This window comes from Peromyscus eremicus, chromosome 13 (genome assembly GCF_949786415.1).
Source record: "Peromyscus eremicus chromosome 13, PerEre_H2_v1, whole genome shotgun sequence".
NCBI classification, from domain to species: Eukaryota; Metazoa; Chordata; class Mammalia; order Rodentia; family Cricetidae; genus Peromyscus; species Peromyscus eremicus.
This window is the reverse complement of record NC_081429.1, coordinates 41448616-41474035: the sequence shown is the minus strand read 5'-3', so window position 1 is coordinate 41474035 and position 25420 is coordinate 41448616. Positions and strand designations below refer to the sequence as shown.

General features: G+C 40.5%; 1 protein-coding gene across 4 annotated transcripts in view; it reads left to right on the top strand.

The window, feature by feature from the left end:
• Positions 1-2133: 2133 nt before the first annotated feature.
• The window catches only part of Spag16 (sperm associated antigen 16), an 814060-nt gene continuing 790773 nt past the window's right edge, over positions 2134-25420 (top strand). For 3 of the 4 annotated variants that reach the window (XM_059277934.1, XM_059277935.1, XM_059277937.1), the window contains exons 1-3: positions 2134-2357; positions 15581-15627; positions 16679-16774. In XM_059277934.1, the coding sequence (XP_059133917.1) occupies positions 2231-2357; positions 15581-15627; positions 16679-16774 (270 nt within the window). In that variant the 5' untranslated portion in view covers positions 2134-2230. The remainder of the gene's footprint in view (positions 2358-15580; positions 15628-16678; positions 16775-25420) is intronic. The other variant, XM_059277932.1, reaches the window with a different exon arrangement.

Here is a 25420-nt window from a genome sequence, read left to right as displayed (position 1 = left end):
ACTTTTTTTTGACAAGATTTCTCTGTGTAACAGCCCTGGCTGTCCCGGAACTCACTCTGTAGACCAGTCTGTCCTCAAACTCACAGGGATCCATCTGCCTCTTGCCTGCCAAGTACTGGGAAAGAACTCTTTATATATTTTACTCCCCTCCCCCCACTTACTCTATACCTAGGTAGATCGATTTTAAAAGTCTTTATAAGAGAATGTACCAGGCTTTGCTGACTCCCCATGGGAGATCTTGCCTTGGAGGAGGTGGGAATGGGAGGTGGGTTGGGGGAGGCTGGCGGGGTGGGAGGAGGGAGGAGAGGTGGATTTGTAGTTGGTATGTAAAAGGAATAGAAATTTAATAAAATGAATAAATAAATAAAAAGAAAAAATAGAATGTAGTCCAGGGAGCTTAATTTACCTAAGACAATGAGGAAGAGCTTGGATATCAAGGTGTCTGTAGAAGAGGACACACTGTGTTCAAAGACAACAGAGACTTTGTAGCAGATAAAATAGACATTAGAAGCTCCGAGAGTTCTGCTCTGTGGGTCTCATGTTTCTACTTGCCCTTCTAGACATCAACAGTGCATGGCCCTGAATACCCAGGTCACTTTTCAAGGCTCAGTTTACAGCTAAGCATCTTGATAGCTGAGGTCATGCTTCCCTGGAAATGAAGAGCAGACTCCTTATAAGTCAATGGATCCCCATTTTCAGAATTCCTCTCCTGTATTTTCAGTTCCATGCATTTCATGAGCACTCAGAATGTTTGATGTGAGAAAATGACAGTGACTTGAACTGTTTAGACATCATTGTGTCCTGTGTTCTAAAACTCAAAACCAAGACAAACATGTTGAATAGAAACAGCTCATATTTCTTATTGCTGTATGCTTTGAATGGTTTCCTAATGGTTTGTTGATTTACAGCTAATAGCAACCATTTGAGGTAGGTGACATTATCCTCAGCTTACAAATGAGGAGGCTGAGGCCTACAGGCAGTTAGTGGTGTGGCCAGAGCTAAGTCGTGATGGAAATGGGCTCTTGTTTAGTTGCGGCTTCCAACACTGGGGGTCTCAATCACCCCCTAGGAAGTTATCAATTCCCTCCCACCCCCTCTCTCTCCTCTCTGCCTGTCCCTCTTCCTCTCTCTCTCTCTCTCTCTCTCTCTCTCTCTCTCTCTCTCTCTCTCTCTCTTTCTCTCTCTCTCTCTCTCTCAATAAATGGGAGCTTTTATATAGTTACCAACTGGAATTCATCAAGCAATGTAGAATAAAAAGAACCTGAAAGAAAAGTGGTCTTAATGATGCCTGATTGCATACACTATATAAACACTAAGTTCCAGCCACAGCAGTAAGACACATACATGACTGGACAAATCAGTTCATTCTCTCCCTTCCCCCTCCCCCACCTCTGTCTCTTCTCTGTCTCTTTCTCCCATTTATCTCCTCCTCTTCCCCTGAGGAAGCACATTTAGCTCTTAACTACATTTCCTAGGCCAAATATCATGTAAAAACTTTATGTTAGGGTCATAGGTAGCTCATAATTTTTATGGACATGGGTTTACCTCAGCAAAAATCAATGCTATAATTTGATGAGACTGGGACTATTCCAAGTCCGTGCGTATGAGGCCAAAGTCAAAACAGATGTCCACATACATGAATTAAAAGATTGCTAGAAAGGGTGTAATACAGATGAGCACCCTCATCCTTCATTGCTAAGGGTCTAAGGGACACTGGGCAGCTCCTCAGTAGGCCAATAATGGTTTCTAGAACTCACCCCTCCTTCCTCTATTTGGAGAGACGAGTATCCTCCCCTTTCTTAAGTCTGCCCCCACTGGAAACATTGGGGGTTCTCTACCCATCTAAAAATTGAGGACTGATGTTTGGCATGTGATACACATGAGAAAAGGAAAGCCATGAAGAAAGAGGAGCGAGAAAGCATGGCGTCAAAGCAAAAGGCCAAAGCAAGCCAAGCCCCCAAAACCCCAACAGGTAGCCTGGGTGAAAAAAAACCTCATCTAAGCCCCTGGGTCAGTGGCATGCGGTCTCCGCTACAAGCGGCGTGGAGCGGCCGGGGTAACTAGGCAACGCGTTGCCGTAGTAACCGCGGTCACGCAGAAGGCTAGGCTCCTCGGGTTGCTGGCTAGAGAGCGGTGAAGGGTCCCGAGATCTCGCGAGAGCTGCCACGCCGGTCGGGTCGGTGGTGGCACCCTGGGGCACCGTGGGGGCACCGTGGGTCCGGCCGCGGGCATGGCTGCTCCGCGTGGGGTCCCGCAGCTGCGGGTGCTGGAGGAGGCGCTGGGCATTGGCTTGTCGTCCTCGGGCGACACGGCGGCGGCGGAGCCGGTGGCGGCCGATGGTGCCTACTACCTGGAGCGTATCCTTCTGGTGGCCGCCGGTGACGGTGACGCACGGGGGCCTGCGCGCGGGGCATCCTCCGGGGGGCGCCTGCGGACCGCCCCATCCATCGGATGCCGTGTTGGTGGGACGCCCTGGTGGAGTCCTTGTCACCCCAGCCGCCCACTTAAGTCCTGCTAGGCGTGTAGGTTCCTCCGTGATCCTGAGCATAGGGAAGCCTTCCCAGGACCAAGTCCCTCACACTGGTGACCTGTGGGATGGAGGGCTGTTGGGGACATCAAGGCGCCTCAAGGAGTCAGTACTCCTATAATTTAGTGGTTGTCCTAAATAAATAAATAAAGTCCTCAGAATACCTTCGGAATAACGTCCCGTCTTCAAGAGAGATTCAGGGAGATCTGTGCCTCTGGGCTTTAAAGAATGAAGCCCAGACTGTACTCATGGTCTTGTAGGGGGTCCGATTGTGCAGTCCTAAATAATTCGCCCCTGTAAGGCTGGCTACCTTCTTTAGTGGTCTTGGTTTGGGCTCTTGAGTGGTAACACTGGTGAAATATTCTCCCGCCCCCGCCATTGGGTGACTAAAGGTTGGTGGAGTGAGCTGACACATACTGGGAAGAAAGCAACAGGTCATGATGAGCAGTTATGATGGGAGGTACTAGAAAAGTTGAACAATGTTATGCATATAATTAGTTTCACTAATTTTTGTAAGGCCTTAAGCATCCCTCCTCTAGATAGGTGCATTAATTATTCTGGATTACTGTGCAGTGTTTGGTAAGTAAGAGCCATGTAAGTCTTTCTTTCAGAAGATAAAAGAAAGATGGCTATCCATAAAGCTGTCAAAGACAGTAAAAATCTCCCTTTATTTTTCTGTACAGTTATAATCCCTGGTGTCTTAATTTAAGATCTCATAGATCCAACAGTGATCCGTTTTTGTGAGTTTTAGCAGGCTTAGTTATATATCCATATTTTAGGGAGTCACACAGAAGTGAGTAGAAAAGTTAAAGAAAACATGTAGTATTATTTTGGATACAAAATGATTTTTATAGGATGGAAGTCTGAATATCTTGAAATCGATTTGAATAAAATATGTAGGTGCCTTAGTGTTATAATTGAGTCTTTATAGTCTGTTTTCATAGCTCAAACAGGCTGTCTGCTCCATAATGTTCCCTTTAAAGTTAAAAAAAAAATTCAAGTTATAATTTCCGAGTTCATCTGCACCAAGTCTAAGATTTTCCAGTGTCCTTGCTGGTGAATTCCAACAAAACATTTGTGAAATTTTTGCCGTCATGAAAATGATTTTTCTAGACATAGTTTAGTTATTAACATTACACTGATAGACATTTTGAAGATTATATTTGTAAAATAAGTACAGGATTCTTACACAATGAAACTTTTAAACAAGAAAATCAGATTTATGGAATTTTCCAGAAGAACATTGAATTAAGACTGCAACATGCTTCAGTTTACACACCCATCTTTTCTTAATTAACATTTTTAATACAATATGTTTGATCATGTTTATCTCCTTCCGCGTCTTCTCCCAGATCCTGCCCATCTCCCTCCCCACCCAATTTTATGGTTCCCCCCAAACAAAAACAAAAATAAGAAAGAAAATCCACAAATAATAAAAAAAAGCAACCTCCTAAAAAAAAAACCCACAAAAATGAAATTCAAAACAAACAGGCAAAAGACCAATATGACAAAAAACACCAAAAACAAAACAAAACCAAAATGAAACAAAATGCCTACAAAGATACCTCTGGGTTCATTTTGTGTTTTGAAGCTACTCCCGGGCATTAGGCCTGATCGGGAATGTGGAATGTGATATCACCCAGTGAAACCATTGATGAAAACTGATTTTTCCCTTGCCAACCCGTATCAGTTGCAGATAGCTTCTTGGTTAGGGTTGGAACCCTGAGTCTACTTTTCTTTCCCATCTGGCTTGAAGCTGTACAGGTCTTGTGTGTTCTTCCAAACTCTTTGCGAGTTCATATGTTATACACAGATCTTACAAGAAAGGCTTTAAGTCACAGTTGCAAACGTAAGCAAATCTAATTTTCAGGATTTTATTATCAAATTCGTTAATTATGTAGCTTCTGTGTTTTTCTTCTACCTCTTCATGGTTGACTGATTACTATTTCATGTTTCAACTGAAGGATAGCCAGGGGATAGCAAAGTCAAACATCTAACTAGTTGATTGTGTTACATTCAGTGTTGAGGGAAGAGATTTAGTCATGGGAGAGGCTTTACTATTAGTCAAAATGAAGTTTGAGGATTAATTGTAAATGCCAATTATCCTTGTATCCCTGGGCTCTCTTCACATGCATAATTAGAAGTTGACAGTATAATGTTATTTGACATTGTTTTGTAAGGCAATTATGATAGTTGGCGAAGTGAGACTTTCCTGGATTTAAAGTCTATAGCTCTTCAGTTGATTCAGTGGATAAATAGAAATTATAGTATGCATAAGTGAATCAGAATTCCAGTGTCCTTTACCTTGCATATATGTGTAATTACCTCTAATTTAGTGCATTTTGCTCAGATTTCCCTTATAGTTCATATCATATTCCTGGTACTGGATAATGACCTACCAGTATTTACAAAGGCCTTTAGAAGAGGTTGCTTGTATTCTCCAGGAAATCATTTGCTACTCTTCTTAAACATCCAGACACAGGGAACGTGTGTAGACTAATGTGGCTCAAACCAGACACATAAGCAGGACTCATCATTAGTGTCATAATTTCAGTTGTTGTGCTGGATGGTTGTATGTCAGCTTGATACAAGCTAAAGTCATCTGAGAAGAGGGAACTTCAATTAAGAAAAATGTTTTCATAAGACTTGACAGTGGAAAATAAAAACTGAGTTGTGTGTGGGTAAGCCTGTAGGCGATTGATGGGAGAGGGCCCAGCCCATTGTGGGTGGGGCCATGCCTGGGCTTGGTGGTTCTGAGGCTGAACAAGCATAATAAGCAAGCCAGGGAACAGCACCCCTCCATGGTCTTTGCATCAGCTCCTGACTCCCAGTTTCTTCCCCATTTGAGTTCCTGTTCTGATTTCCTCAGATGAACAGATATGAATATGTGTAAGCTTAATAAACCCTTTCCTCCCCAACTTGCTTTTTGGTCATGGTGTTTCATCACAGCAACAGAAACCCTAACCAAGACAGTTGCCAATGTGTATACATGGAAAGAGGGAACCTCAGGTGAAGAATTGTCTGTCCCATGGCCATGTCTACAGGGCATTTTCTTGATTGCTAATTGATGCAGGCGGACCCATCCCACTGTGGGTGGTGCCATCCCTAGGCCTGCAGGCCTGTGCTTTATAAGAAAGGTAGCTGAGCAAGCCAGAGAAGCAATCCTACAAGCAGTGTTCCTCCCTGGTTTCTGCTTCATTGCCCCTGCTTTCCTTCCTTCCTGCCCTGACTTCCGTCAATTGACAGTAACCTGTAAGCCCCACTCCTTTCCCAGCCAAAAGGTTAGTGCTCCATCACAGTATCAGAGGCCAATTAGGACAGTGTGCAAAATGCTTCCATTAATATGGGCCTCAGTGTTTTGTTATGGCTTGGGGAAGGTGTTCAGGAGAAACATCCTAAGGCTGCAGCGGTTCTTCCTGTTACCTGCTCTTTGTTAGCAGTGACTCTTCTTTCTCCTGTGGAGGGCTTCATGATGGAATTGCTTCTGTGTTTTATACTTTTTCAAGGTGTGCTGGCAGCAGACATGGTGTGGTTCTTTGCGGTCATCACAGCATTTAGAAATCTAGTCAAGGAGTACATGGATTCCTCATAGAACTTCTTGTTAGGAAAATAGTTGTAATATTATAAAATATGCTGGGCCAAGTAGTTGTCTACCAAACTCAATCTTTATCTCAATCTGTCAAATGTTAGTGGACTAGACATCATTAATGTAATCTTGACTGTGCATATTGTATATACTTACTGGATATAATTTTTCTTGTATTAGTTATAAGCTTTTTTAAATTTTAGACAAAAAGAGAGGAAATGTGGTATTGTATTCCCCCAAATATTGTGCACGCTAATAAACAGAAAGGCTGGTGGTGGTTGTCACTGATACTTTTAAAGTCATAGTTTGGTGGCACGTTAGTCATAGTAGTGACTAAGGGCTGCTTAATAAGGTGTGGTTCTTTAGGAGTTCCCAGTTTCAATTTTCAGAGGTGGGCTGGAAGGAGTTTGTACTAATCCAGCTAAAGGTTCATTGATTTTGGTGTTACTTGTCAAAACCAAACTTTCCCAGGAAGGGAAATGAAATGCACACTCTAGGAAAGAGAAGCATTGAGGGCTCATCTTCTTCTCCTAACTCCACCCCCTGATTGGTGTTTAACTTTTTGCCTTTCTGTGTATTCCAACAGTAAGAATGTAGCATCTTAGGCTGTGTAGATGAGTTTACTGCCTGCTCTAAGGTTCCCACTGTCCCAGCAGCAGTTTCTCATGACTGGATGAAGTTAAAGTGAGGCTTTGCATCCTCTTCAGCTCTGGATACAGACCCAGTGTCTACAGCTGCAAAATGAAGGATTCCAGACTTACCCCGGAACAACGCTGTAGCATTAGACGGGCGTCCCATCTAAGATACCTGTTGTCTGTGCAAAGTGCCTCACGGTTGGAGTGACATTCATTGATAACTTTCATTCATTTAAATGAAAATTCCATCATTGTTGCTTTTTATTATAGCTTATTTTTTTAATATTTTGTTGTTTTGTCAAAAAATGCTAATTGAGTAACTAAAAGGAAGTAGCTAATATAATAGCTAAGATACGGACAGGCTTCTCTGTCCATCCCTTCCTTTATTTCTTTCTTCCTTTCTTTAAAAATTCCTCTAAATAACACTTGTTTCTGAGTTTATAAAATGATATGCACTGAAATTTTATGACTGTGAAATGTATTTGTGAAACATTTAACAAATTTCTATTTACTCAACTAATGTACTTCCAATTATCATCAGAAAGTTTGTGTTTGGATACTAGAATTTCTTACATATATCCAAATAAAAAGATTTGACAACCTGAATGTAGACACTAGGCCAACAGCCATATTACTAAATCCGGAATACTCAATATTACATGTATTAATATCATGGGCTGTTTAGAGAGAACAGCTATTTTGTTCTGTGTCCTGTAGTATGTGTTAACTTTAATGACTCACCCATGAATCTTACATGATGAGTTTAATACAGTAAATCCAGGTGAGCACCGAGTTTCTTTGTGGCTAACAAGCTCCCAAGATGCTACAGGTCTGAGGACTATAATTGGAGAAGCAAACGCATAGACGATTATCTTGACTTCTGACCATTGCATTTTCAGATACTGCTGAGCATGCTGGCACATGCCCACAATCACAGCCCTCAGTGCTGAATAAAGCAGGGGGATTGGCAGTTCCAGGGTAGCCGAAACGACATAGTGAGGTTCTGTTTCAAAAACAAAAAACCAAAAAGTTCAGATAGAAGAATAGTGTGCAGAGCCCCTGTTTTTGTGTTTCCTGACTTACAAATTATGAAGGCCCATATACTGCCACCCACCATGAGAACTATGCATTTTACATGTGACCGGCAGTTACTTCAGCTCGGAGCAGAAGATATGATATAGTTGCCTTGTACCAGAGTGGCCAGTAGCTTTCCATTCTTGCTAAATCCATTGAGTTGGTAGTAGCTTTGTGTATATGGCGCTAATGATTCAGAGGACTCAGGAAGACTTGTTGGTAAAGACTGCCAGAATTAAACAGCCTTGAGAATTCTGATAATAGGCATGCCGATTAGTTGTCATCTATATTTTTCAGCTAACTTTATTTAGGCTCGTATTCATAAGAGAAAGATGACAGTGATATTTGTTACTTATATTACCTTTCCTGTTTGGTAAATAAAATGGTAATGAGGGAGGATCCAGGTTAGATTTTTTTTTTAATTGCTTCTGTGAGCATTGGCTCTGAGAAGATGGCAAAGATTGCAAAGTGATTTCCGTCTACAACTCTGGGAAATCATGGAAAGCCTAATTATCGATGTCTCATTCTGGTTCTCTCTGAAGATGCTGCTGGCCATAATCCCTACCTACAAGTGCGGCAGTGGATGGGTCTTGTAAGTGGAGAAGTTTATTGCTCATAGCTGCAAATTGTTCATTGATCCATTTGCAGAAGAACATACTTGTGACCCATTCAGGTTGTCATATCTGTTGTTAGTCCAGCCGAAATGTCCCTTGGAGGCATTTGGTTATGGAGTTGTGTCTTCTGTGGTACTGGGATAGTGCCAGTGTTCCATGAGACTTTCGGTGCATGCATTATAAATACTGGCCCATATTCAGATGGGATCCACAATATAAGGATCTAAGGCAGATTCTGCTAGCTCAGAGACCAGCATTAGCATTTAGAGGCTAGACATGGTGACTATCAGGGAGTGTTTCATACTGTAAAATTTGACTTCCCTAAATCCCTCCTAGAAACATGAAGATGCGGCAGAGTGGGTGCTGCAGTTTAACTAGGCTGCAGCTGTAGGATAGAGAATCTGGCCTGGAGATGCCGTGGATGTCGGCAGGAAGGGATAGCCATAGAAAGGACAAGAGCAAGAAGAGGCTATAGACTGAGGCTCTGCAGATGTGGGTGCACAGAAAGGCAGGGGCTAGAGCCCAGGGCAATAGAAAAGGTGGAAAATGAGATTTGGATCTGGAGTGCAACTTTACTATTATTCTGTTGTTTGGAAGAGTAGTGGGCAGATATCAGGTAGAAACGTTTGAACTGCTCAGAGCCAGCTTGGCATCATTAAAACCATGTGGTCTAAATGCTCACTTATTTTTCCCATTGGGAAACAGCTCTGCATGCAAATCACGAAGAGCTTAATTGTATATGGTTGTTTCCTAGAACATGGGATCTCCGGAGAGAGTAAGTCACAGGTGAGGAAGTTGCTCAGTGAAAGTTGAAGCAGAACAAGTGTTATTTTTTCCTTGCAGACAATTGTCCACGACTTGCCCCTTTCACCCTTGCAAGATTGCTCTCCAGAGAAATGTTTTCCAAATTTCTTTTTACAGGTGATGCTCCATCAGATTTGTCTTCATTTCTCAGGCTGTCCCAAGGGTCGAGGGGATCAGTGTTTGGATACAGTGCATTCTCTTTGTGAGAACCTCTGAGGTGTTGGAAACAGAAAGCACTTTCATGTGCCGGGCAGGTTATCTGTTTTCATGGGAAGGATCAGGAACTGGCATCTGGCTACAAACCCATCTTTACCCCAAGCACTGGTGAGGTTAGAGTCAAGCCTGTGGTTTCGAGTTTAAGTCTTTGAGATCCTCCGGGTGTTCTACACTGCTGTGTATTTCTGTTCCCCTTTCTCCTCCAATTTTCACGTTGCCATAGAATCATTTAGTATTAGCTTGTGCATTGGCCATGTGTTGCTAGATATCCAGACAACAGATGCATACAAATATCCACACCATAAATAGTTCAGCTGCTTTTTCAAGAACACCGCACCACCACCTTAGAGATGAGTTGCCCTGGGAAGCTCTTCTGCACAGATCATGTTGTGGATACTTAAAGGTATCAGTCAGAGAGTATAGCGGCTCCTCTTTTGGGCACTTTGTTCTGTATTTGATTTTTCTTCTTACTAATCATTTGGCCTTGGTTAAATTAATGATCAGCTCTATAGCCTCTAGCTGTTTTATACTTTTTTCTCCTCTGTGGTCTTCAAATTGAGCTGTTTAAAAGATTTCATTTAGCTGCTGGTAAGGTGCCACTGAGATTTGGAAAACAAATATGTGAGTTCATTTCCTAGGATATTGAAAACAAATTTTGTACTTATATTATCTAAGATGTTAATAAACCCTGTATTCTTATTGTGCCAGTGTAAAAGCAGTGTGATAGGACAGAAAATTCTTGGCATTAGACACAAGAACCTTGTCTCTGTCACTTATAGGCATATGATTCCCTAGGAAATCTCTTAATTTCTATTTCTTAATTTTCATCTTAGATATGACTGGGATATTCAATCTCAAATGGTCATTTTGAAAATAAACATCACTGTACTCTATGGGAAACACTTCCATGCTTAATGAAATAGTATTTTTTATATACTCTTTTTTTTATTGTGAGGAAGCAATATGTTCTTCATGATTAAAAGTTATTGCCAAGAACTTTTGCTGGATAAGACTTCCAAGTATTGCCCGACATTACCAGTGCTCTGTGAGGACAAACCCCATCTTCATTTCTCTATCACCACGTTAACAACCCACCTTTTGCATCTATTCTACACGTAGACAGTGTGTGCTCGTTTGTAACTTTTAAAGTCTATGCAGAGGATTTTAGAATATTTACCTTGGTTTGGAATTCATTATGTACAAGTGGGAGGAATGACATTATTTTCTGGAGACTGATTGACAAGAGACTGGTATTGAAATCACCTTGGAGTAGCCCCCAGGAAATTTTATTTAAGTAAATAAAAATGTATCAGAAAATGCAAATCTAGAGCTGGAGGGAAACCTAGATTGGCTTTATTTATCCTTTTCCCTTAACCAATGAGCAAAGATTTCTTCATAGATGATCATCTCTTTCTAGAGTGAGGAATAAAAAAATAGATGTATAGCATTTACTGTAGCCTAGGGACCATTCTAAATGATTTTCTCACATATTTTCTTTTTCTAGGTTTCTTGAAAGCATATAAGGTAGCTGGGCCATTTCTAACATGATAAGCAATGGTCCTGCCTCCTGGAATTCGTGTTCTGTTTTTGAGGTTCTGGGGATAGATCCTAGGACCTCGTGCATGCTTGCCAAGCGATGTCCCACTACGCTGTACCCCTAGCAGGTCGTGCTTTTCACTAGTCCTCGTATACCGAACATACTTGCCCTGCCTTGTACAACCTTTAAGATATTGAACTTGTGGCTTGAGGCTTGGTGATAAAACTGTTGTGGCTTCCTTATCATTGATTATCAATTCTGAAGTAAGCTTAGCTACTATGTCTGTGGAGAAAATCACGTGAAGACTGAACAAAGGCCTTCATCCAACAGTGAGACAGTGTCAGTCAGCTGTCCTATAAGTACATGCTGCTGCCTTAGCTCAGGTTTCAGATGACTGCCATCTGTCACCTTGACTGGGTCATCATGGTTGATCCTCAGAATCATCCAGCTAAGTAGCTCACATTTTTTTGACCTTTAGAAATGGTGACATAACAAATGTTAATTGTTCCTTTTGCAAGCTTTATTGAAATATGATTGACAATATAAATTGCATACGTTCAAACTGTACACATAAAACTTTGATACATATATCTAGGACATACAGATGAGAAATTAATGCATGTGTTGGTTTGAATGTCAGTAATGTCCCTCATAGACTCAAATATTGGAACGCTTGGTCTCTAGTTGATGGCACTGTTCAGGGAGGCTTAGGAAGCATGTCTTTTCGGGGGAAGTATGTCACTGGAGGCAACCTTTAAGACCATTTCTGGTTGCTCTCTGCTGTGTGCTGTGGTTCAAGATGGGGACGTCAGCATCCTGCTCCAGCTTCCATGCCTGTTTGCTGTCTTCTCTTTGCCTTTGTGGACTTAACCCTCTGCAACTAGAAGATAAAATAAGGGCTTCCTTCTAAAAGTTGCCTTGGTTATGGTGTTTTATCACAGCGACAGAAGAGTAACTAAGACAAAGTATTTGCCTCATGTAGTTACATTTTAAAAAATGATTGCTTTAGTTAGCATACACAGTAGTTTGCTTCATTATGACGTTTTATACATGTATATCATGTACCCTGCTTCACAGTCCTGCCACCTCCCACTAATCTACCCCTAGTACTGTCTACTTTGGCATCATGTATATATGAATTTATTGGGTATAATATAATATGTAGATTTCTCGTATGAATGAAAACATGCAGCATTTGTCCTTCTGGGTCTCTTAATATGATGATCTGCAGTTCCATTTTCCTATAAATGACGTTTTTCTTCTTTATAGCTGAACAGAATTCCATTGTGCATGTAGATGATTCACATTGTCGTTATAGTTCGTGTTAATGGACATCTAAGCTGCTCCTGTATTTTGGCAGTTGTGAACAGAGGTGCAATGAACACAGCTGTACAGGCATTTCTGTGTATGCTGACTTTGGTCCCTTTGGGTATATATCCATGCATGGTTAGCTGGATCATGTGTTAGCTCTAATTTTTCTTTTTTCTTTTTCTTTTTTTTTTTTTCCGAGGAGTTTTTCATTTGGTGTCGTGAAACTACTAGAAATCTATGCTTTCTGGAAATGTCAAGTATATGACTCCTTATTGTCACATGGCCACCATGCTATGCACTAGGCCTCCAGAACTTACTCACTTCATAATCGGAAATGTATTCTCTTTGATCAACATCTCCCCATTTTCGCCACCCTTAACCTGTGGTAACTACCTTCTACTGTCTGTTTCTTTAAGTTGAACAACTTGTAGGTGCCAGAAGTAAGTGAGATCCTACGTGTTTCTGATTTATTTTTGCTTGGTGTACTATCTTCCTATGTGTTTCTGATTATTTTTGCTTGGTCTGCTGTCTTTCAGGTTCATCTACATTGTAATAAGCAGTGTTTGCTTATTGTTCTCTTAAACCATATGTTATTTGAAGTTTGTTATGCAGCAATAAATAATAAACACAGATTTTGGAAACTGAGACGCTAACATAAGAAATGTTTCTGGAATATCAGAGTGGCTGTGGAACTTGGGATAGCACAAATATTCAGAGGATTTATGTCGGTGTAGAAAAAGTTCCTTAAAGATATGGCTGCAGCAGCTTGGTGTTTCCTAAGAAATAGCGGACAAGGCACTATAGGCGAGGGAAGAACATCCTTTAGGGAATTGTTTTGCAGCCATAGATAGCCAGCACAAGTAGTCACATTTCTCCTCGGAGTATTTATGTGGATACATTGAAGTTAGGAAACAGATTGCAGGCATGCAGCATTTTGAATAGTTGTTTAATCTATGAACTACTTATTTTTGAGCCTAAGTACTTTCCCCCATATTGATGGGAGAGACACTTGTGCTTGACCACAGAATATTGACTGTTGGGCAAGGATCTGGTATCTGGGGATTGGTCATAGGTGAAGTAGGATTAAATGTCTCATGTGAGTGATAGGAATAAGCAGACAGTGAAGAATGAGAGGTTATTATGGAATTGAGTATTAAGAATGTATTTAGAAGCTTAGAATCCCATGAGAAACAAGTGGCAAACACTTCTAGTATTTGCCCAGCACAGGAATTCGTGAAGACTGGAGAGACTGTGTACATCACAAAGCCTGAAATCTGGGGTTGATTCCCAACTTTGGTCTAAGGTCTTTAAAGTTTTATCTTTGATTTTTTTGACTTTTAAAAAGGAGATAATAGTTCCAGACTCATAACAGGATAAGGAGTAAATGTCTCAGTACATAGGAAATAGGTAGGTGTGGTGATATTGTGTCCCTCAATATATTGTGCACCCTAATAATCTTATCTGGCGTCGGAGAACAGAACAGCCACTAGATGGACATAGAGGCTAGAAAATGGTGGCACACACACCTTTAATATTAGCATTCTGGAGGCAGAGATCCATCTGGATCTCTGTGAGTTCAAAGCCACACTGGAAACAGAGCCAGGCATGGTGACACATGCCTTTAATCCTAGCACTTGAAATCTCATGTCTTGCTTGGGAAAGCCATATGCCTTTAATTCCAGGAAGTGATGGCAGGAAGCAGAAAGGTATATAAGGCGTGAGGACCAGGAACTAGAGGTCTTTTTAAGCTTTTAGGCTTTTAGCAGCAGTTCAGCTGAGATCCATTTGGATGAGGACTCAGAGGCTTCCAGTTTGAGGAAACAGGATAGGCTGAGAAGTTGCAAGGTGAGTTTAACTGTGGCTTGTTCTGTTTCTCTGATCTTCTGAATTCATCCCAATATTCTCATGTTTTTTTTTTTTTTTTATTATTAAAAAGACCTTTTAGAAATTCGTGTTCCAGGTAGGTATATTCCTAGTTCTTTTTAAATACTGTGTGTTATCTATTTTTATTACAAATAATAGAACTTATTATATGTATATTAACACTTCAGACATAAAGCAGTTATTACAACCAGCAACAAAATAAAAATGGACTAATCTCATCTTTGACTTTAATAACCATTACTATATATTCAGTGTTTGTTTCACAGTATTTACTTAGAATGTTGTTTAGATTAATAATTCTAAAAATGTAAGCAAACAACCAGCCAACTGAAAAAAAAACCATGCCCCTGAGGCTATTATGGCCATTTATTATTATTTCCTTTATTGTAATGTTACGTTAAAATTTTCATTTGTTAGTAGAACAATAAAGCTTTTAAAGGTCTCACAGAAGCACTTCTAGAACTCCTTGTTATTGGAATCATCTTTTTGTATAATTTAATATTTTGAACATTCATAAAATATTGAAATATGATTGCTGTGTTAGCTTATATATGCTAAAAATTAGAGAAACTTAATTAGAAACCTATATGTATTTCAAGAGTAGAGATTTAAGTTTTACTCGTGAAAACATCGTAATGTGTTTACTTATTTCTAAGTACTGGTGTGCTTATTGTGCTGTTACTTACAATCCTTTAACCAAACAGTCATGTGACATTACGAATATTTAGAAGCTTTTGAAAGTTCAGTTTTGCTTCAGATAATTAGAAAAATTTATGATTTTCGTATTTATCTTCATATGAATGCATGCACACACATATGTGCAGATGTGTTTGTGTGTTCCTGTGTGTGAGTTCAGGCATATTCATGCGATGGTATGAAGATCCCAGGACAACCTCAGGTATTTGTCCCCACTTTATCATTTTGGAGAGGGTAACAGTTGTTTGCTGCTGCTTCTGCTAGCTAGCTGGCCTTGGAGCCTCCCATCCTGTCTGCTTATGTGGGTTCTGAGTCGCTGAACTTGGGTTCTCATGCTTGAGTGCGAAGCAGTCTACCCACTGAGTACCCACCCAGCCTTTCTAATTCATACTATTGTAATGATGCTCGGTAGTTTTATAAAGATTCTTAAAGTCAAACTGGAAATTACTAGATAATACTCATGCAAACATATATGAGTGTAGTTTTTCATGGACTTAATGTTATAAAATACTAGTTGAAATAATTTATATCTAAAATTAGAGGCTTTATGGAGAAAACAGGTTGAAAATTAAAATATGTATATTTACAAATTTCATATTGAGGTAATTAGATCCAGTACTGTAATTGAGGTCAAGTAACTTTAGTATAATAACATTATTCCACTTTTTTTGCATTTAAACTTGACAAAATACTCAGAGGTCACCATAACTGATGCTTCTGAAGATGACTGTGAATATGAAGAGGTAACTTGTTAATTTTACATCTCAGTGAGTTCACTGTGGTCATTCATGTGAATGCTTTGTCTTATTTTCTGGAACATATAAGGGCTTTATTTAAGATGAACTATGTGTGGAACAGAAGTTAGCTATTGGCTGATTGTGAGTTAGTTGGGGAATGCTGTTTAAACACACTGGGTGGGACATCTGCCTGTTCTGGTCCCCCCTCACCATTTAGGTTCAGTCCTGTCACCTCCCTTGTCTGTGGCCTCATAGATGGTCATTCCTGTATGGGACCTTTTCCCACTGTCCAGTTTGCTTTTGGTAGGGATTCTAGATTGCCAGCACCAGTTAGAGGTCAGGCTTCTGCTTTCTTCTATCCTAATTTTAGTTCTGGAAAACATACTCCTGTCTCAGAAATTTCCTTTAATTCACTGCTTTTGAGACTTGGATGTAAAGTCACTTTTAGATGTCAGAAACTGAACGAAATTGTGGAAGGGAGCCTGGCCTGTGACCTTGACAGGCAAGAAGCTTGTTAGTACACAGACTTAGGTCATCTTTAGAAGCATACAGTGTCCTATGTGGAGTATATTTCTTGGAAGCATTATTTAGGAAGAAATCTTCTGAAGTGACATGTACATGTGTTCCTTTGTGTTTCCATATCAGCATTAATTAAAAATGATACTTTTTATTTAGTTGTATAACTTACATGCAAGAGACCATGTGAGACCTGCCCATTATTGTACCCTGTTTCTGGCTGTTAGTTACCCATTGTCAACTATAGTCCAAAAATTGGTCTTGAAAACCCCATAAATAAAGAGTAAGTTTTAAATGACTTTATTGTAGTCTGTTGTTATGATTGTTATGTTACTATTATCATCATTACTAGTCTCTTATTGTGCCCATTTGATAAATTAAACTTTATTGCATGCTTATATGGGAACAGTAGTATATGTAAGGTTGGGAACTAACCACAGTTTGAAATATCTGCATCATGTCTGAGAATGTATCCTTCATATAAGCAGGGACGTCTGTGTGGTACTTGACATTTCTGCCCATTCTTCCTGCCCTTGTCTAGATACCAGATGACAATTTCAGTATTCCAGAAGGAGAAGAAGATCTGGCCAAAGCAATTCACATGGTTCAAGAGCAGGCTACAGACGTTCAGATTCTGGTGAGACTTTTGAACACAACTCTAGCTTGTAGTGTAACAGGAATACTTTTTATATGAAGCCTTGGAAGTAATGTAACCAAATTATGAAACAGAATACTATAATCTATATCGTTTCACTTTGATTAATTTTCACAAAACACTTAAAGTAGGCTTTGTTTATTCTTTGCAACATCGTTCTCTAGACAATGTCTACTCTTCTTTCCAACAGATGATACCTTCCCTGAGAACTGATTAATCCAATCAGAATTAAGCCAAAATTATTCAACACTGTTGTTGAATGGGTCAACTACAGATTATGTAGTAGACCTTATAAGGGTTTTGTATCTTTGTTTTCCTGGAAGCATCCAGCCTACATGGAATGCTTACTATTTCATGACACTTTCTTCTCTGGAACATGAACCAATTTTGTTAAGAATAAGATAAGAAATTATATGTGGTTATCATATGAATTAAAGTAAATAAGACTCTTGACATCTCTATAACATTGAAAAGAATATTTAAAAATTGACCATAATTTATTGCAATTAAAATATTTATAATTTCACCCTAACATTAATTTCAAAGGATGTTTTTCTTTATTTGCAAGCTTGGCTTCTTCAGTGCAAGATGGTCTGTTAGACTTTGCTCTTCTTATACTCTATCGCAGTCTCTCTACATTTAGTAGGCTTTTGTCTAGGAAGCTATTCAATTCTTCAATCACCTATATACTAACAATTGAAAAAGAACTGAAAAGATTTCATGAGTCCACAATTGATTAGATTCTGTTGAGTGCAGTGATCTAGCTCATAACCAAGTGTATTTTGTAAAAAAAGTCAGTAGATAAGTTCCTTCTAGGAAGACCCAAAGTGGGTTCTCCTACATAGTCCTATTAGTCTGTTGGATATCTCAATGCTATAATTTATAGGGAAAAATTTAAAATGCAGCCTTTTGGATAAAGTAAAAAGGCATATTTATTCACTGATCATTTTCACTCTTAATTTATCATTTTGTTAATAGATACCATAGTTTGAATTCTGAATAAAATATGTGTATATTATATTTAAAGTGATTCTTGAACGTATGGAAAAATAGGTAATGTTATTGATCTAATTTAGTTATATTTCATACTACAGTCTTTTCCAGATATTAACATAAATAGGTAGTGATATATGTGTGTCTATGGATATATGTAGGTATGAACACATGTATTTTTGTGTATTCCTTGGAGATGGTCATTATATAATTTTATAAAAGGAAAGGTTTACTTAAAATTGTTTTCTTCTCTAAAAGTGTGAGAGTTTTCTTGTAAGTATATTATTATAGTTTTTTGCAAATTGTAGTTTCTTTGATTTTTCTTTATTTTACTATCTTTTGCAGTGCTAACATATCTATAATGAATTCCAATTTTTGTAAAATTAGAAGTTTGATTTTGAAAGATTAAAATAAAATGGCAGTTACATTTCTGACATTTTGGGTTCATTTTCTCCTTACTTTTCCTCCGTCTACAAAACATTCAGTAGAATAAAGTCATGTTTTGGAGAATGTTTCTATATTTTTTGCGCCGTCTGATTGATGACTAACCCAAGCCACAGTGCTGCTTCTCAGTTGCCGTGTGTGAGGGAGCTCAGACAATACCACTCTTCTCACTCGTTTCTTAAATTCTGTTTTGGAAAGTGTATTTACTTTTCATAAGATATATATGGTAGTATATAAAGTTTTTGTTCTTGGCTGGGCATGATGGTACATGCCTTTAATCTCATTACTCAGGAGACAGAGGCAGACAGATCTTTGTAAGTTCGAGGCCAGCCTGGTCTACAGAGTGAGTTCCAGGACAGCCAGAGCTATATAGTGAGACCTTATCTTGAACCTCTCCCCCCCCCCCTGCCCCACACACACCAAAAAAAAAAAAGTTTTATAGTAGCCAGTAGCCAGCCAGTGTATCATGGTAGGATATGCTGAAGAGGCTGAGGCAGGAGGATCATGATGAGTTAGAGGCCAGGCTAGGCTACACTATAAAACAGTTTCATTGTAAGACAATTTATTTTAAGACAATTAAGTAACTATTTCAGATTTCAATTTCTCAGATGATAACTCTTGTTATATCTCACATAAACAGTCTCTCTGAAGTTTCCTTCATTTTCCCTCTAAAATGTTTCCAAATGAAAATTCAAATTTATCTTTTATCTTTATTTTTTAACATATTTAAAAATCGATTCTTTGGGAATTTCACATCATGCACCCCAATCCCACTGATTTCTGAGCCTTTCTACACCAACCCTCCACCCTTGTATCCTCCCCAAGAATAAACACACAAACAAACAAACATTTTGCTCATCTGTCTTCCCTATCTTGCCATCACATATTCTTTTGTTGGAGTGGCCTTGGGAGCTGTGTATCACTCAGTATACCTTTTTGCTCAAACAGCTTTACTTGCAAATGTTCAGTGCACTGAATTGTTGGTCTGGTTCAGCGCCTCTGGGGCTTCTGGCGAACCATCAATACTGGATTCTCATCGAAACTTCTCTTGAATATCCTGCTGTTGCCCAAGTCGTGGAGATCCTGCAGCTAGGGTACCACAGGACCAGTCCCTTCATGAGCTCCAGGAGGTCCTACATGGTGTAGATGTTGGGGTGGGCCAACTCAAGCCCTAGATGTTGGCCTGGGTGGTAGTTACATTGGTCAGTCCATTCCTCTACCAGGACTGCCCACTCAGATGAGGGTCAGGGCCAGCTCTCCCTCATGCAGGAGCAAACTCTACAGTTGTGGCGGCCAGGGTGGGGGTGGGGGACAGTTCTACCAGGGCCATTGAGAGTTGGGTCCAGCTTTCCTGAGAGCAGAGGGAGACAGATCTCCCTCTTAAGCAGCCAGTGAGAGACAGGACCAATTCTTCTGTGCCCAGGCCACTGGGGCCAGCTATCCCATGGCCCCTGGTGGTAACACGGGCACAGATATCATCACAGATCCCTGCTGCAGTTGGACCATGGACCCACACATGGCCGTTGGCTGCAGCTTGGGCCTGGTCATCACCATGGCCTTGGGTGGCAATATAAACCACTTGGATTAGTTTATCCCTGGTGGCAGCATGGCCCTCAGACATCAACATGGTCTTAGGTGGTGGCCCATCTACATGGCCTTTGGTGATAACACAGTCCATGGACATCAACACAGGCCCTGGATGTGGTAGGGTCACAAACTCAGACATGGCTCTTGGCAGCAGCACAGGCCAGAAGTCACATGGCACCAGGTGTCAGCGTAGGCCCCCATATCAGCCTATCCCTCACTGTTGCCCTGTCTCAGTCTTCCGTTCCATCTCTCTCCACAGCTCATGCCCCTGTCCCCTTCTTCTCCCCCATTTCTCCACCACATACCTCATCATCTTAGTGGCACCTGCCCAGTCCCCCCAAGGCCTGCTGGCTTCCTGCCCATATTTCTCATATAGGTATCTAAAATTTGTTCTGTCAAGATAATTAAAATGGCAGGTCTTGAATACCTTAAGTATTGGTAGCAACTATTCAGCTGTCCCACGTGGTGTGAAAGTCATCATGGACAGCATGGTGACAAATGGCCATGGTGATGCTCCATTATGATGGAATCATGGTACATGCTCTTTTCATCATACCTTCTTCCTGCTGTAGTCTTTCTAAAACACAAGGTACCAAAATCATTATGTTATTTAGTAATATTTGAAAGTATCAACGTATCTCTTTGTTTCTTTTCCCTTCACTTTTTAGTTTGCTATATTGTGTTCAGAGGACCTAATCTTACTCTTACCTCAGCACCTTTGTGGTTGCTGATGCTGTGTCTGGCTCTGATCTCGGATTGTGTTCAGATATGCCTGAATCCAGTGTTAATCACAGTTTGGAAGGATGCAGTCCTGACTGTTGACATTTTGAAAATTCGAATCCCTAAAATCACAATTTCTGTTAGGAAAACGGCTGTATAAGAGGAATGGAGAGCTAAATTCTGAGAATGGAATTAGTGAATTTTTGGTGATTCAAAGGATATTTGCTGTCTTACTTCTACTGCTGTGATAAAACACTGGCAAAAAGCAAATTGGGAAGGAAATTTATTTTAGCTTACAGTTCTACAACACAGTCCATCACTGAGGGAAGTCAGAGCAAGAACTCAAACAGTCCAGGAACCTAGAGACAAGAGCTGATGCAGAGGCTATGGAGGAGTGAATGCTGCTTACTGGCTTGCTCAGCCCACTTTCTTGTAGCATTAAGGAACACCAGCCCAGGGGTGGCACTACCCACAGTGAGCTGTGAGTACTCAGTGGCTTTTCTAGCCACCACGATCTCCACAATTCGTCTGTTTTGTCACAGCCATCCCCTTTTCCTAGTGCCATTTTCTGTTTTATCCAGGGTTTCTACTGCTATGTTAAAACTTGATGACCAAAAGAAACTTAGGGTGGAAAAGGCTTATTTTGTCCAACAGCTTGTATCCCATCATCCAGGAAGATCAAGACCATGACTCAAGACAGGAACCAGGAGGTAGGAGTTGATGCAGAGGCCATGGAGGAGTGCTGCCTACAGGGTCACTTTCATGGCTTTCTCAACCTGCTTTCTTAAACTATCTAGGACCACCCACCAGGAGTGGCACCACCTCCTTTGATTTGAGCTTACCCACAATCAATCATTAATCAAGGAAATGCTCCAGCAGGCCTGCCCCCTGGCCAGTCCGCCAGGGAATTTTTCTCAATTGATATTCTCTCTTCCCAAATGACCCTAGCCTGTGTCAGGTTGACATAAAAACTAGCCAATACAGTGGCTCAGTTAGTTAATCACGTACTAATTTTATCCCTTCATATATTATCCCACGCTTCCTTCAAAAAGCCCACTTCACCAGAAAAGGCAAGTCTGGCAGGCTTAGCAGCCTTCTGAATAGAAGCTGCTTGTGGTCATGGAAATTCATCCAGCATTACAAGGCACATCGAATGGTGAGCTATTCTTGCAGAGGATTTGACCACTGAGGAACGTGAATGCTGATTTACTGCTAAAGGAGGAAGAACTAGTACATGCTTCACCTTGGTTGGTGGATGGTACTTGAAGAACTCAGGGAAATGCAAGTGAAAACGACTCTAAGATACCGTTTTACACCTGTCAGAATGTCTAAGATCAGAAACACTGATGACAGCTTATGTTGGAGAGGATGCCAAATGAGGAGAACACTCCTCCACTGTTTGTCAGAGTGCAAACTTGCACAGCCACTATGAAAATCAGTAGGGCAACTTCTCAGAAAATTTGGAATCAATCTACCTCAAGACCCAATGATGCCACTCTTGGGCATATACCCATGGGATGCTCAATCATACCACAAGAACACTTGCTCAGCTATGTTCATAGCAGCACTATTCGTAATAGCCAGAACCTGGAAACAACCTAGATGCCCCTCAACCAAAGAATGAATAAAGAAAATGTGTGTGTACTGTGGGAGCCTGTTCTCAGGTTCCTCGTGGCTTTACCCAGCAGGTCCGCATAGAGGATGATTAGACCACGGGCCTAAGTGCAGGTGTCTGGGATGGTCTGCACTTGGCTGTGCTGGGGGAGGAGGTCTTTTTCTCCACCCCTTGGCGTCTCTATAAAAACCCTGGGGCAGAGACAGTCAGGGCCCATTGGAATAGGTTCCAGGCCCTCTTGAGGCTATCCTTTATTTTCTATCTATTTATCTCCGCAAGATTCTCTGCAATAAATCCTTCTATCTAATATTTCCTGCTGTTCGCACTCAAGAAAACTCTGGGGAACTGTGGGGATGGTTGGGTAAACGCCCCACAGTGTACACAATGGAGTATTACTCAGCTGTAAAAAACAATGACATCATGAAATTTGCAGGCAAATGGATGGAACTAGAAAATATCATCCTGAGTGAGGTAATCCAGACTCAGAAAGACAAACATGGTATGTACTTACTAATAAATGAATACTAGATGTAAAGCAAAGGATAATCAGACTACAACCCATAGCTCCAGAGAAGTTAGGAAACAAGGAGGACCCTAAGAGGGATGTACAGATTTTCTTGGGAAAGGGAAACAGGAGATCTCCATGAGTAAACTGAGGATGAGGCAGGGCAATAGAGGGGAGGGGATGGGAATGAGAACATGAGGAAATGAGATGTTTAAGCTGGGGTAGGGATGGAGTGGGAGAGCAATGAAAGAGATATCTTGATAGAGGGAGACATTATGGTGTAAGGGAGAAACCTGTGCTAGGGAAATTCCCAGGAATCCATAAGAATGACCCCAGATTAGACTACTAGCAATAGTGGTGAGGGTGCCTGAACTGGCCTACCCTGGTAATTAGATTAGTGAATACCCTAACTGTCAATCAGCAGATGCAGAGATCCACAACCAAACACCAGTCTGAGCTCCAGGAGTCCAGATGAAGAGAGGGAAGAGGGATTATATGAGCAAGGGGGTCAAGATCATGATGGGGAAATCTACAGAGACAGCTGAACCAAGCTCATAGGGACTCACAAACTTTAGAATGAAAGCTGTGGAATCTGCATGGGACTGGACAAGGCCCTCTGCATATGGGAGACAGTTGTGTAGCTGGGCCTGTTTGAGGGGTCCCTGGCATTGTGATCAGGATCTATTTCTGGTGCATGAGCTGGCTTTCTGGATCCCATGACCTATGGTCAGACACCTTGCTCACTGTTGATGCAGGGGAAGGGGCTGGGTCTTGCCTCAACTGAATGTACCAGGCTTTGCTGACCCCCCCCCCATGGGAGAAATTACCCTTTTGGAGGAGGGGATAAGGGATGGGTCGGGGGAGTTAGGCAGGGGTGGGGGAGTGGAAGGAGGGATGAGAGGGGGATCTGTGGTTAGTATATAAAATGAATAAATTTTTTTAAAGAAAAAAAATCAACTGTTACTACTTTTCAAGTTTTTATTTATTTTTAATTCTAAGTCAACTACATGCTCCTTCTGTACTCTAAAATTCTAGAACACATCTACTTATTTCTGTATTAGTAACTGGAGAAAGTGAAGCATTTTATAAATTATTATTTGTAGATTGGTGGACTTTACAGAATAAAATGGATTCAAAATCAGTCACCAAGTGATCATTTTATGCAACCAAGGCCTCTAAGAACAAACTTTGGGAAGTAACCAGTGGTGTATGTTTGTTTTTTTCCTGTTCAGCCCAGCATGTTTCCAGAAATGTTAGAGGGGTAGGTTGGCTACATGATATGGTACAAGAAAACTTTCATTTAAAAATGGGACATTTGTTAGCATTGGCATTCCTTCCTGATGATGAAATTCTAGGTATTTCTAGGGACGCCTGAAGAAGCCAGCCAACTTACTGCTTGGTTTGAAAATAGTCATGTGAATATCACCACATGAAGATACAGTGGTGTTACTGTCCACCATTAGTCATGTTTCTGCTGGGTTTGTGGGTTGGATGTGTGTGCATACCGAATGGATTCCCAGTGTCCACCACAGCAGGGAAACATTTGTTTAGGAGATGCAAAAATGGAGTAGGGGATATTCATCTTGGAACACAATGAATTATAGAAAAAATGCAAAAAGAGAAAAGCCATACAGAAGAAGAATGTGAATGTGTTTTCGGGGAGTCATGCCCTGAAAGAGAGAGCAGATAATTACAGTGATGCAAGGTCTCAAAATACAGTTAATGTTTGCACATGTGTGGTCGCTCTAACAGTCGGAATAGTTATCGTTGCCCACAATCTACTTTTCTAATAATCCTTTTTATATCTTGAAGTTTGTTACTAGTCTTCATTTCACAATTTTAATTGTTATTGTATTTTACAATTCACTCTTCAATGTATCTCATTTTCACCCAATTTCCACTACTGGAGGTATAAATTGTGTAAAATCTTTTAGAAGGCTAATTCATTTATGCATTTTTAAAAAATGCATAATTTAATTATAATTTTTTTTAAAAATAATTTTTAAAAATAATATAATTAAAAAAATCAAACTCTGTAAAAACGTGTTATATCATTGATATTTTGAATGTGAACCCTGTGCGTGTACACAGAACTCCAAAACCACCTCAGTTATAGCATGAATTCTAACTGGTTTTAATAATAAAAACCCAGAGTCAGATATCAGGGTGAAAGCTGAAAGATCAGAGAATCGGAGCAGTCAGCCACTAGAAAGACTTATCTCTAGGAATCCTCAGACTGAAAGGGGGGACCCACCTGTCTCGGTCCATCTTATATTCCTCCCTCTGCCCAGCCATATCACTTCCTGTTTCCTCCTCCCAAGTACTGGGATCAAAGGCATGAGATCCCAAGTGCTGGGATTAAAGGTGTGTGCCACCATGGCCTGGCCTCTGGTTAACTAGTGGCTAGCTCTGCACTCTGATCGCCAGGCAAGCTTTATTTGTTAGAGCATAAACAAAATATTAACACACCCAGTAAATGAAAGGATGTCCTTTTGTAGGTCTACATCAGTGATTGTAACATTTCTTGAGGTCTCAGCTCTGTAGTTGATCATATGATGTGTTGGTGACTCAATTTGTCTTTTACAGATGTTTTTAAAAACCATAAGGGGTTAAAGTTTGTAATTCAGATGACTTCAATTGTAAAGCTCAGCTCATCTGACTCCTCAGAGTGAGACACATCAGTGCCTTTTGTACTGACCTGTTTCCTGATTAATATGCTTTATCTGTTCATAACGAATACTCACAACTGCCATTATTATATCTA